Source organism: Poecile atricapillus, chromosome 2 (assembly GCF_030490865.1).
Source record: "Poecile atricapillus isolate bPoeAtr1 chromosome 2, bPoeAtr1.hap1, whole genome shotgun sequence".
NCBI lineage: Eukaryota > Metazoa > Chordata > Aves > Passeriformes > Paridae > Poecile > Poecile atricapillus.
This window is the reverse complement of record NC_081250.1, coordinates 149,781,247-149,794,610: the sequence shown is the minus strand read 5'-3', so window position 1 is coordinate 149,794,610 and position 13,364 is coordinate 149,781,247. Positions and strand designations below refer to the sequence as shown.

General features: G+C 41.3%; 1 protein-coding gene across 13 annotated transcripts in view; it reads left to right on the top strand.

The window, feature by feature from the left end:
- The window catches only part of PTK2 (protein tyrosine kinase 2), a 191,027-nt gene that overhangs the window by 84,311 nt on the left and 93,352 nt on the right, over positions 1–13,364 (top strand). For all 13 annotated transcript variants that reach the window (XM_058833329.1, XM_058833324.1, XM_058833327.1 and 10 more), the window contains one exon: positions 10,805–10,971. In XM_058833329.1, coding sequence (XP_058689312.1) covers positions 10,805–10,971 — 167 coding nt within the window. The remainder of the gene's footprint in view (positions 1–10,804; positions 10,972–13,364) is intronic.

The following is a 13,364-nucleotide window of genomic DNA, read 5'->3' as shown; positions in this document are numbered from 1 at the left end:
GTTCTTTTGGCAGTTATGTATCATTTTTTAAAGCAAGAATATGCCATTTTTTTTATAAAAGCAAGATCAAAAGAACAGGCACATAGCAGTTACTTGAGGCTTGTCTTAATTTTTAATTTTTTCGTGTATTTTTAATTGGATGTATGTTTCCAAAAAGAATGGGATTTTTGTATTGTTCTGATGGGTAGCTGTTAAACTTCCTTCTTTAGTGAATGTCCTTCTTTTGTTATTTTGTTAAACTGGGACAGTGACTGTTGAATGTGAATGTGCAGGTAGTAAAGGTCTAGCACTGATGTATTACCATGACATTTATTTTAGAAACAGTAAACCCTTGTTGGAGTACAAGCCTACATTCCATTGGAATGACTGCTGTTCGACCAAGCTGAATAATTTAAGATTAAAATAGCCTGTAAGGTTTTTATGCCTCCTTTTGTGGAGGAGACATCTGCCATTTCTTCTGAATTACAACCTGAGGGAGGAGACTGGAGCTCGGTTTGTTTCCAAGGAGCTCTGAAGGAATATTCAAAGGTGAATGTCTTTGAGACAGCTCTGCAATTAAAAGAAAAATAATAAAAGTCTTCCAAAACTACTCCCTGGTCAGCACAGCTCCTGGGGTGATAGCCGGGGAACATTTCCAGTGTTTGGGGCGCATTCCCAGTGTTAGAAGTCAGACTTGGTCTGAAATCTCCAGATGAGCCAATTAAAGGTGTTTCTGCAGCTAAAGCCAGAGGACTTTAGGGAATGTACCCAGGGAAAGTAAAGTTGGAATTTTCTTTCCTGATTTGTGGTTCCTAACATAATCTGTTTCTAACAAAGTGTGGTTTGCCTTTGTGAATGAAGGATGTGTTTGACAGTCAAAGCAGTGAGGAAAGCCTTTTCCTCTCAAAAAAAAAAAAAAAATAAAAAAAAGAGAAAAAGATATTATATCCTAAGCGTAGAGTAGAAACAGTGATTTATCTGTATACCTTCTATACAATTCCTTGGTCATGAAGGGAAACACTTTTCATTAAAACTCAGGTAGTTAAACTCATATGAAAGAACTCAGCTTTCTGTAGGAGTCCCTTAAAAGGCTGGACTGTGATTTCCTTGCTGTTTGTCTTAAAATATCTTTCACCAAGACAACAGTGTGGCTACACGTAGGCTTTGCTTTGAGGAGAACTTTAGGCTGTGGACCGCTGCTTATTCTGGATGGATTTAGTCCCTCAAAGACAGCTGTTTCCTCAGAGTGATGAAGGCTGTGCTCTGCAGTGGATTCAAGAGCAGTTTCTCAATTCTGGGAAGTACATTCTTGGATTTCAAATAGCTGGCATGTTCTCTTTACCCTCTTTTTCTTTGGTGTTATACTAAACACATGCTTAATTTCTAAAAGCAAGAAAAGGCTTTTATGAATGTGCAAACAGTGGTCTCCTCCTGTGAATTTGTATGTAGACACAGCCAAGCATTTGCCAGGGGAAGAAAGGTTGTTTGTCTTCACTGTTTATCTTGGTATGGCTTGTTTGGATGTGGTGTCTAGGTGCTTATGCACAAAGGGATTTCTAGGCTTTGGGCTTGGAGAGAATGCAGGGCATGCTCTGCCCTGCTCACTGCCTCAGGTGTGGCATGTGAGGAGGTGGGTGTTGCTGAGATGGAATTTTTTGGTTTCAAGTGCACCCTGAAAGTAAACACTGCCACCGTGTCTTGATCAGCACTTAGAAAATCACCTCTGTTTTCAGATGTGGTTGAAGCAGAATTGTAACCATAATTTAAAAAAAATTTAAAAATGCATGTAGCTGATTGAGTAGGTAGAGAAGATCTGGGATTTTTAGAAAACAGACATTGGGAAGCCTTCTGTGAGTCTTTGCAGGTGACTTCTGGTGAAGTGCAGATCTTCTGTGCGGTCTCATTTTCCATCCCAGAGGCGCTCAGCTTGCATCAGTGATACCTTTTTAAAAACTTCTAGCCTTTAAAGCTTGTCCTTGATTCTTATCTAGTAGTTGTGAGAAGTAAATGCATTATTTATGTGGAAATAACAACCACAAATCTCAAACCATGTTATTGCCAGATATGTATCATACGTTGATTCTCAGAAAGTTTTTTTTTCTTCCTTCCAATTTTGTTATACTGTGGAACTTAAGCTGGATAGAGATAGCATTAAAACTTTTAACCTGTCAGATTTGTCCTTATTTTTGTAGTTGGAGAGAAGCATGGTTAGAGCTCTTGAACAAATAAAGATAGTGTTTAGGGTTCTCTTAACCTGTTCACAATTCAAATGTCTTTTTCTTTCTTTTCTATGCAGTACCAACTTGAAATGTCAGCTTCCTTAATGTTGACAGTGTAAGAACTCAAAAAGCTGAATTTAAAAAGTACATCCTTAGCAAAGAGGAAGGACATTACCTAACATTAAAAAACCCTAAATGCAAGGAGCATACCTTGGCTACATCCCATCCCGTTTGTGAAAAGACAAGAGCAAATGAATCGGCTTCCCTACCCACATGCAAATTCTTACTTCTCACAGGTGGAAGGCATGTGTGCAGGTTGGAAATTTGTATTCAGGTCTGTTCCCTAAGCTGAAACCTTCAGGGGAAGGGCTGAAGCACATTCTTAACATGCTTATTTGTGCACGAATTACCTGCTTTAGTGAAGACCCTGAAGCAGGGTCTTCACTAAAGCAGTTAATTCAGCAGTGTTACTGTGTTCTTGTGTGCCGCATCTTCTTTCCTGTTTGTCTCTGCTGTTCAGCCCATGCTGTACTTTCACCTATTGCTGCAAGAGAACAGAGTATTTGGTTGGAGATCCAGTTTGTGGTGAAGGAATGGAAAGACCCTGTAGTGCAAAGGTCTGCAATTTAAATGCTGTCCTGGTTAAGACACGTGTTTCATCTGGCAGCTGAGCCAGCTCCCTTCTTGCTGTTTGTTTTCTCTGTGCTGGCATAGGTGGTGTGACTGTTTTGGCAAACTCAATCCAAGTTAAAATGAATGATTGTTTTGCTGTTGTTTCAAATCCAGATCAGTTCTGTAATCTTGTTAGCTGCATTGTCTTGCAGACTGACACAGCTGAGAAGACTGGGGGGAGAAAGGAAATGCCTGTTTATGCTGGCACCATGCTGCTGCTGCACCATGAGGGGAATATAGTATTAAAGCCTTATTGATGAACATCCCTTATCATCCACAGCAGCATTCCTGGTTTCCAAGCATTTCCTAAGAAGGATATTGTCTGTTCTGAAAAAGGACAAGAAGCATGTCAGTCCAACCTCGGTTCCAGATGTGATTCCACCTGCTCACCTCCAAGTCTCTCCCTCTTTTTCAAACCCATGTTATTTAGAGCCAGTATCTGGACAAAGGGTGCCACACATCTACAGTGGCTACTCTAGAGCAGATCTGGGCTGCATGATACCGATTCTGACTGACTGATAGGTAGGCAGTAGTTGAACTTGCTGCTACCCAATCGTGGAAGGGCCAGATGTGGTTTATTGCTGCTCAGTTCCTCCCAAGCCAGAAGCTTGAGGAGTTGTAGGAGAATGGGCATGGGTGGAGTAGCTCTGGTGTATCTACTGCAGTCTGTAAAGGATATGCAAATATATTAATCAGATAAGTTTTTTTATCTACTGGGTTTCTTTTTTAAAATAGATTCCTACTAGATTTTAAATAGATTCTTACTAGATTTAGTAACAGGAAGAGCAGCTTGGTCACACAAAATTCTATGGAAAGAGGCTATGAGCACTGGCAGGAGTCAAAGCTGGGTTAGTATTTTTGGTGAAGTCAGCTCTTTACAGCAATAGCTGCATATTCAAATCTCATTTCTACATGTGTACAGTGATATATGTGCTTTGAGGCAGTGGAGCTATTTGATGTATAGAACCAGACTGGAGTGCAGTGATTCAAAAATCAAATAGATGTGTGTAAAAATGTATAAAATCATTCCTGGTCTACTATAAGAGCTAGAAAACTGGTGCAATTTACCTTTTTTCCTTCCTTTTCTCTGCTGTGTGCCTGCATGAATTGTACCAGATAACAGTGCATGGTTGTATGGTTATTTTGTAGCTGCCTCCCTTCTGAGAACCTGAAAAAGGTAGCAAGAATTCAGAATTAGGGATCTTGACTTGTAAACAAAAAGGTGTATGGTATGGTGATAGTCAGTACACTAAGACAAAAGTACCCTTGGGCTTTAGAATGCCTGTTCACTTGTGCAAAGTACTTGTGATGCCCTTAGATGAGACACACATGCAAAAAACCATTTTAAACCTAATGTAAATAGCCCTTTGACATTTTTCTGAAAATATCTGGATCTGTAGATGGCTTCAAGTCAACGTCTTGCATCAGTGTTTAACTGTACAAAAACTGGACCCAGGGGGGCTCTTAGACTTTGCAAGTGCATCTGAGGATAGGGAGTAGTAAAATATAGAATCACAGAAAAATCTGGGTTAGAAAGGACATTTAAAGGTTATCTATTCCAGCCCTTCTGCAACAAGCAGGGACATTCTCAATTGGATCAGGTTGCTCAGAGCCAAGTCTAACCTGGCCTCAAGTGTTTCCAGGGATGGGGAATCCACCACATCTCTGGGCAGCCTGCTCCAGTGTTTTACCCCCTCATTGTGAAAAAGCTTCTTCATAGCACCTAACCTAAATGTACTCTCTTTCCTTTTAAAGCCATATGCTTGTATCCTATCACTTCATAACCTCGCAAAAAATCCCCCTCCAGCTCTCTTGGAGCCCCTTTAGGCCCTGGAAGAGGCTCTAAATTCTCCCTGGAGATTCTCTTCTGCAGGCTTAGCAGCCCCAACTCTCAGCCTAGCTCCATGGGGGAGCTGCTCCATCTCTCTGATGGTCTTGGTGCTTCCTCTGGACTTGCTCCAGCACCTCTGTGTCCTTCCTGTGCTTGCCCCCAGAGCTGGATGCAGCTCTGCAGGTGGGGTCTCACCAGAGGGAACAGAGGGGCAGGATTCCCTCCCTTGCCTTGCCCACACTGCTTTGAATGTTAAGCTTCTAGAAAACTACATTTATTGTCAGCTTTTAAAACAGCATTGCTTTTATTTGGGAAGTGTGCAGTAGGATCAGAAAAATGCTGATTAATCCAAGAAGACTGGAAAACAGGGCTGTACCAGCTCTGCTCTGTCAGTGCTGTCAGTGTGTGCTTGCAAGGTTCCTTGTGGAATTCTGTGTGGGTGTGGAGAGGTATTTGGGATGACAGATCTGAGTATGGCTTGAATATGAAAGCTCGGAGGCATTTGAGTGGATGTCTTACTTGAGCTGAGGTGTCTGTGTGCTGGAATGGTGACAGAATCCTGGCCACCAGGACAGCCCGTGTTCAGGCTGTGGTTTCAGTATGAACTTGTTGGGCTTCAGGGGCAGAGTTCTTGTGCAGGCTCATCACTTTCCCAGTCTTGCTTATCATATGATACACAAATGTGTTTGCTGGATAAGCGCAGTAATGAGGAAAAGAGGAATGTGGGCTTTTTGCTTTGACTGTCAGACATAGTGTTGTCAGAGAACAGCCCAGATTTTGGTGTAGTGAGCACATTCTAGGGTTCTCCTTTATGGAAATTATAAATTAATTTTCATCAGACCTTTGCCATTTACTTTTGTTGGGCTTTTCATTTAAGTCCCCCATATAAATCTGTCGTCAGGAGTTACAATACTTGATATATAAATAGTGTTTGACATATTTGAAGTGCTGCATAAACATTAGCACGCTGTGCCTGTGTCAGAGTTGCTACTTAAAGACTTTTCCTGGTGCAAGAAACTTTCCCCTTCCTACTAAATAAGGAAATTAGGTTTGTAGTCACACTGGGAGTATATTATTCTGTCTTCAATTTATTCATAGTAGCACATCAGTCTTGTTAATTTACAAGCAAGCAATTCATTTTCACTCATTTACAGAAGTGAAGTATTATTGATATATACTGGGAGAGCCAAGGGTACTGTGTGCCTTGTGGCCTTTCTCTGGTTGATTTTTCAGCATTCTTCTAAATATACTGTGCTATAAATTTTATTTTTGGGCACATTCTCCTAATTTAGGGCAAATATTAATCTATTTTAAATTAGCTGTGATGCATATCTGTGGTTCATTAGATAAATGCGTAAAAATCAAAGCTGTCCAGTTTTCTACCTATAGAAAAAGCTTTTTCGTCTTCTTGCTGGGGTAAACGGAGGGAAAGGTCACTTATCCCTTGCCTGTTATTGATAGGAAATTCCTCTGAAGGCTTCCCACTGTCTCTTGCTCAGCTGTACTAGTCTATTTTATGTTAAGGATGTAAATGTCAGCTTCAGAAACTTAATTAAAATCGATGTGATTATGGTAAACCGCATTGAAGTGGCAGATGATTGTGTGACTGCCTTGCAGTTGTAGGGAGCTGCCAACAGACACATGAAAACTCCTCAAGGAAATTTATATTCATGCAGGGATCCCCTGTACCCAAAGTGAAATCTTGTTCTGGACTAGGTTTCTGCAGGATTCAAGCCATCCAACAGGGATTTCTAGCTGTGATTAATTTGAGGTCAGAAGTTTGTTGTGCAGGTTGAAACTGATGGTCTTTATTTGTTTTTTTCCACTCAGCAATCCATCTGAGGAGCCTCCTGAGCTGAAACAGTGGTTGCAGTAGAGTCTGGAGAGATTTCAGATTTCTTTGGCTGTGCTTCCAGCTAAAAGATTGTGGTGACATGTCTCAGCAGGATGCTGTAGTTGCTATTGTGAGGTGGTTAAGCAGTTAAGTTGTTTGTCTGGAAAATTCTGATTAAGCATTCTCATCACTGCCACAGAGACCATTGGGCTGCTTTGGCAGGGCTCCTCACAGAGCCACTGTGGAAAGCACAGAGGCTGTCACCCATCCTGGAGTGATGGCAGTGGCTTTGTCGGACACTCCAGGCGTCTCCACTGGGTCTGTGGAGGTTGCCCAGGACCTGAGGAGACTCAAAGTGTTATTTACTGCTGATGGGAGTTAAATGCACTGACCTGATGCTGGCTACAGTGCCAGTGCAAGCCTTGGGGATTCATCTTGGACTGTTTGGAAAGAGCAGCCAGGGCTGGGGCAAGTCCCTGTGGCTGGATGAACCTCCCTGTTCTGTGCTGGCTTCTCCTGATGGGACGTGTGGCTCTAAATGTTTTAAAATTCAAATCCTTTGATTTATTAGTAAAAAAGTATTTAAGCAAATAGATGTGTTACTAGAGACTGCAAACCAGTCATTTTGAGTGTCTTAATCACCATGTCTCCTTATTTCTCCATTTTTTGTTTCTGACAATGGGTTGATAGCACCTGGAATGAGCTCTGCAGCTTTCCTAAACATCAGCGAAGAGAAGCACTTCATGTGTTTATTTCATATAAAGCACCACTTCTTCCTTCCTGACAGTACATGGCTTTTTAGAATACATTTTCCAACACTTGCACTTGACCTCCTATGCACCCATTCTGCTGTCTCTTTAGTGTTTGTGCTTTTCCTTGAGTTGCAGCATGTATTAATAGTTGCTAATTATTTTCTTGGGCTGTGACAACAACTACCTCGCTGTGTACCTCTCCCTTCTTGCATAAATCAGAAAATATATGTATTTTGATTTTTGATTCTGTGATAAGTTTAGACTTGATTGATGATACAGAAAAGACAGAGACTTAAAATCTTGCTCGATTTTGGTGGGAATTAGGACATCTGACTTCTTCAGTCCTTTTGAAATCCCAGACTGAAGACTAGAGAGGGCTGTGATGTCCATCTTGATTCTTTCCTGAGTAAGCACTAATAGTTTCAGCTGAGCCTTACGCATCAGTAGTCTCAGTAGTTCATGGCTGTAGATAATTTTACCATAATTTTTTCCATTCCAAAGCCATTTCTTATCACAGCAGGCATAACTATCATCTAAGAACATGTACTTCCATTTTCATTATCAACTGACAGTGTCAGAGATGAGGGGAGGGATGGATTTCCAAAACGTAATGCTGTATGTTACATGCTTTGTGCAGGAAGAGATGAAAATGATTTAATCTCTTCTGTTTGCATATAGAAAAGCTGGCACCATTCCCTTTGGATGAGAGCTCGCCTGCCAAAATGTTAGGCTTTACTAACTAAGCAGAGCTTGTCCTTTGGGTGAAGAAGAGGTTAAATATGCCTGCCTCTTTTGAGAATGCTTGGTGGTGGTGAGTGTTTCCAGGGATACAGGCAACTGTTCTCTTTTGTAGTTTGTGATACAAATACAAAAGAGACCTTCTCAAATGCAGACAAGAAACAAACTTAAACAATTTGCATTTAATGCAGATTTAAAACGTTCACTGACCTGATAATAGACCTTTGGAATTGCTGGGGAAGGATGCAAAAAGTGAACTGCTTTAAGAGGAGACAAGATGAGTAATTGGAAGAGTTTCACTGAGGGCTGATGAATGACAGAAACAATGCTTGGCTTGGGAAATCCACTGGGATAAAAATAGTCTGAGGTTAGGAGAGCACTTGGGGGAAGTGTTCCTGTCGAGCACTTGGAGGAAGTGTTCCTGTGTGCTTTCCTGGTGTTGCCTCATCCCTTGGCACCCATCTGTGGCCCCTCCAGTTCCTCCTTGAGTTGTTTTAGCGAGGTGCCTGCAGGGAGCTGCTCATTTGCATCAGACCTTTGTCCTGGCAGCTCAGGCACCTTCTGACTGTCCGTACAGGCTGTAGCTGGTGAATCTGTGGTGCTGCCAGCTGCTTGAAAGCTTGGATTTGCCCAGAGTGTTGTGAAATTTCCCTCCCACGCAGTATCATCCTCTGCAAGCCTCCTGCTTGCTCTGCTGCTGCTGTCCATCTTCCTTGAGGTCTGGACTCGCCATCCACTTAGCACTGGTTGTCCAACCCAAGGGCATGGGAGACAAGGGAAATTTGGGCCACTGCAGGTTCTGAACCAAAAAGATGCTTCTGAGGATGCTCACATTGCTGCTCTCAGACGCAGGGTCCTGTTGGGCTTGATGGAACCTCTTCTAACTCAGTCTCCATAAACTTACTAAACATGGCTCATGTTTCCTTCCTGTAGGCTTGAAAGAATTTTGTTTTACATTCCTCTGTACTGTGTTGCTTCTGAAAGATTATTTAAAGGTTGCAGTTTGAGGAGATGTGTGAGCTGATTTAACAGCTTGATAACACCTCACCAACAGCATGATTCCACTCCTACATGTGTCATCTTCCCCCTCTATTCAGATTTAGTGCTTTCTTAATTCTCTTCTTGCTGTTAGTTTTCTGCTTGCTTAATTTGCAGAATCAGGCTTTTAAACAATTTCTTCAGGCTATAAAACAATAAATTTTGGGAAGCAATCACAGAGTCATTTAGGTTGGGAAAGACTGCTTAGGTCATCAGATCCAGCTATGAACACAGCACCATGTTCCACCAAGTTCACCACTAAACAGTGTCCTCAAGTGCCACATCCACATGGTTTTTGAATACTTCAAGGCATGATGATTCTTGGAACAGGCCAGCCAGTTCCAAGGCTTTTACCCTTTCAGTGAAGAAATTGTTCTTAATACCCAATCTAAACCTCCCTTGGTGTAGCTTGAGGCCATTTCCTCTCATCCTGTCCCTGTTCCCTGGGAGAAGAATCTGACCCCCACCTGGCTTCACCCTCCTTTCAGGGAGCTGAGGACAGTATTAAATGTCCCCCCTGAGCCTCCTTTTCTCCAGGCTGGGCCCCCCTCAGCTGCTTCCCACCAGACTTATGCCCCAGACCCACAGTGTCATCCTATAGAAAACCCCCTCACCTAACTCACTCCAGAAGGCCGCTTCTGGCTCCTGTAGAGCTTCCACTCTGAATGTGTTGTTTTGCTGGAATTCTGAGCAAGAATCAGCAATTTGTGCATCTCTGCGTGCATCTGTGTGTGTGTGTGTTTGTGAGTTTGTGTACCTGTATGAGTGTTTTCAGTAGGAAATTTTCAGACCAGTTTTCAGTAGGAAATTACAGGCACAGAAGCAAAGGCATGTGAATGCCTGGGAGAAGTGTCAGGGAGCAGCGATAGCCCCTGCTGAGCTCCTGCAGCAGGGATCTGCTGCCTTGCAGAGACACACAGCTTCCCTTTGAGGGCTTGTGAGGCAGCAGTGGAGCTCCTGCTGGCTCCCTAGTGGGGATAAGAGCAGGACAGCCTGGCACGCTGCATTGAAAGGTTGCTCATCCCTGCTCCAGTACCACATTTGATTTTTAGTTACTGCACGTCAGACCTTTCTTATGTTTGACACGGCAATCTGCTACGGGTTTATGTAAAAGGTTCCTTTCTTGGGCAAGAGATCCTCAAACTCTGAAATTTACCTCAGGGCAAACAACATTTGTTGTGTTTGAGAATGTTCCCAAAAAATCGTCGCTTGCCTGGTTTTATAAGGGATCTCTGCTGAATCTCAAATGAGTCAGGGAAGGAGGGGGAAGGAAACCAAGGGGCTGTGGTGTGACCTATGAAATCCTGGCTGTTGGGGCACTAATGAGGATGAAAGTTCAAGATGATTTTCTGGTTCTTCATGGAGAGCAACTTTTAAAGGCTGCTGGTGGTTTTTTTCCTAACTAATATATCTTGCTTTCATCCACAAACCTGCTTTTGAAATTTCGGCTTTTATGTTACTCTAATTTTACATAGAGGATATACTGGCCTAAATCTGATAAGATGCATGGAACATATTTACTGATGTTTACTAAAGTCATACTGGTAAAACTTGAGCAATTGTAACTGGTTGTGTGAAAGAGTAGCTTACAATAAAATATATTTAGTATTTTTAATAAAGTTGCTACCTATGTGCTGCTTAGTATTTTGTGTAGGGTATTACATGATAATATTTAAGATTTAAAAAATACATATTTATTGTATTTTACAGCTTGTAAGGAGTTTGTGTTTCTCTGTTTTAGGGCATAATTCAGAAGATCGTGGACTGTCACAAGGTGAAAAATGTGGCCTGCTATGGGTTACGGCTCAGTCACCTGCAGTCTGAGGAAGTTCACTGGCTGCACCTGGACATGGGGGTGTCCAATGTGAGAGAGAAATTTGAACTAGCCCACCCTCCAGAAGAATGGAAGTAAGAGTATAAGTCTGTTCAATGTCAGTCATATGAGTCTTCCTGCCTTGTCATTAAGAATACTCTGTAATTTGGTTTACTAGGAACTTCTTGTAGTGGAATAGAGCTGGTGGAATAGGGGGAAATAAGTCCACCAAACTTCTTGCTGTGAGCAATGTTTTGTTTGCTTTGAAAGGGTTTTCGTTGTTTTAAGGAATTTCCTGCAAACTGAAGAGAAACCTGGAATTTAGAGGAAGCATGAAATAGGAACAGAAATCTAATAATTTGTGCTGAAATCTGCAAGTTTTGTCATACTTAAAAATTTTAGGATGGGAATGCTATTCCTAGTTGAGGTATAAGCACATAGCTGCAATTTTAAAAGGATAAATCTTGTTCTTTAAATAAAGCCAAAAGGCTATTGTTAAGTACTGGTTGAACTTGATCTATAGACTGATTAGAAGAAATGTGATTTGAAAAGAGTGAAATACAGTCAGAAATCATTTAATCCCTCTGCTGTTACAAAACTTCTCAGTTGTTAAACTTATTTATATTGAGGCCCACAGCAATAAGTGCTATCTGCCTTCCTTCTGACTGTGATATTCTCAAATTATACCAGTAGCAATGAACAGTAGAAAGATAACTGCAGAATTTTGGGGGTTTTTCATAGCCTGGGCACATTTGCTAAGGTTTTTTGTGATGCTGGTTAGTTGATAAAAGGAAGTGGCATGACCTAAGTATCTTCAACTTTTTAGGAGGGTAAACTGGTGGTGCCTGCTCAGGAGAGGAAGTAGGGAAACTGTCTGCTTTCTTGGTAGAAAGACAAGAGGAAACTAAAATTTATTTGCAGAAAGACACAGTAGTTTACTAGGGAAAATGGGGAGCTCAGAGTTGGAAAATACCAATAAACCAAATAGAGATTAAACCAAAGAATAGATTACTGTGGTTGCTTGTTCATTGCAGCAGCATTGTGCATCTATTTCTGTGGTTTATCTTCATAACCACAATCTGTGCAGAAGTTGCTTGTTATTTCAGAGGCTGCACATACCTTCTGCAAAATTATTGTTAATAGTCTATACTTAATGTCTTGCAAATGGAGTTATTATAGTCTAGCAGATGTCACAGATGGAAATCTTCAGTCTGTAAATTCTCTTTAGGGTCCTGATTTTAACAAATTCCACAAATTCAAAGAAACTAGGAATGTTTAGAACCTGTGTTTCAGGAATGTTGCATATTCTCTTCTGTGTATGTTACATATTTTTGTTTCTGTGATCTAAATGGCTATTTTCCCTCACAAGAAAATTTTCATTGATAATACTGTGAAATCACAGCTTAGAAAGGAGAAGATTCCCGAGTCCTTTCCGTGGTAGTGGTGCTATCATGTGGTGGATGAGATGTGAATAATTTATGCTGCGGAAATTTGTTACCTAGTGTACCAATGTCAGTTCCATTTTTATAAGGAGATACAACTTGTGTGGTACACATTGCAGAACACATTTAATTGGTTTTAAAAACAAAGTTAGATATTGTTTTGAAGCTTGTGGAAAGGAATTGTATAAAATGCTCATGAAAGAGATATGATAAGGTGTAAATTATTCAATACCTTTCCAAGTGTCATTTAATGTGTTATCAAATACATGCAGCCTGACATACCTTTTAAACCCAGAGAGATTTGCTGTGCATAATCAAAATGCTGCTGTCATATTTGTAATGCCATAACACAAAGTGTCTAAGATCATATGACAGTGCTTGTAGAAATATTTAGATTACCAAAGGGGAAGTAGTCTTTGAATGGTTCTTAAATTAAAAGCTTCCTATAGTGTTAGTAAACCACTAAATACCTCATGTGGTTATTTTATATTTATCATCCAAATTAAAGGGTTGTGTATTCACAGTGTTCAGAAATTACATCTTGGAATTCTTATGGACTAATCCAGGTACTAGAAGTTACGGATTGTCAGTAGGTTGCACACAGAAGTCACCAGAATAAAATCCATCACCCAGCAGGATGAGCCAGGGATAGCAGGATGTGGGGCTCTTAAATCATAGACAACACCAACCCTCATCATTTTGTGTAATACTAAGTCTTGAACAGCAGGCACAGCTGCTGTCCTTCACGTCTCCAAAAAACTGCTGTGTGCCAGAGCTCTGTTCCTTTTGCTGGTATTTTGTGTCACACAAAAGAAATATCAAAGAGGTTCACGTAACAAGTTATGTGTGTTGGAACACCCTGTTCTCCACAGGGCAGACACCTCCTAGCTCTGCAGTTTGGGTTTGTATAGTAGGTCCCTGTAACCAGGTGACATCCATGCTGTGGCTCTGACAGGTGGGAGACACCCCAGTGCTCAGCAGTCCTGGACTGTGAGTGTTGGTAGCTGTGATATAAAAGCCCTGGCAAAGATACAAGGCTAGATCAC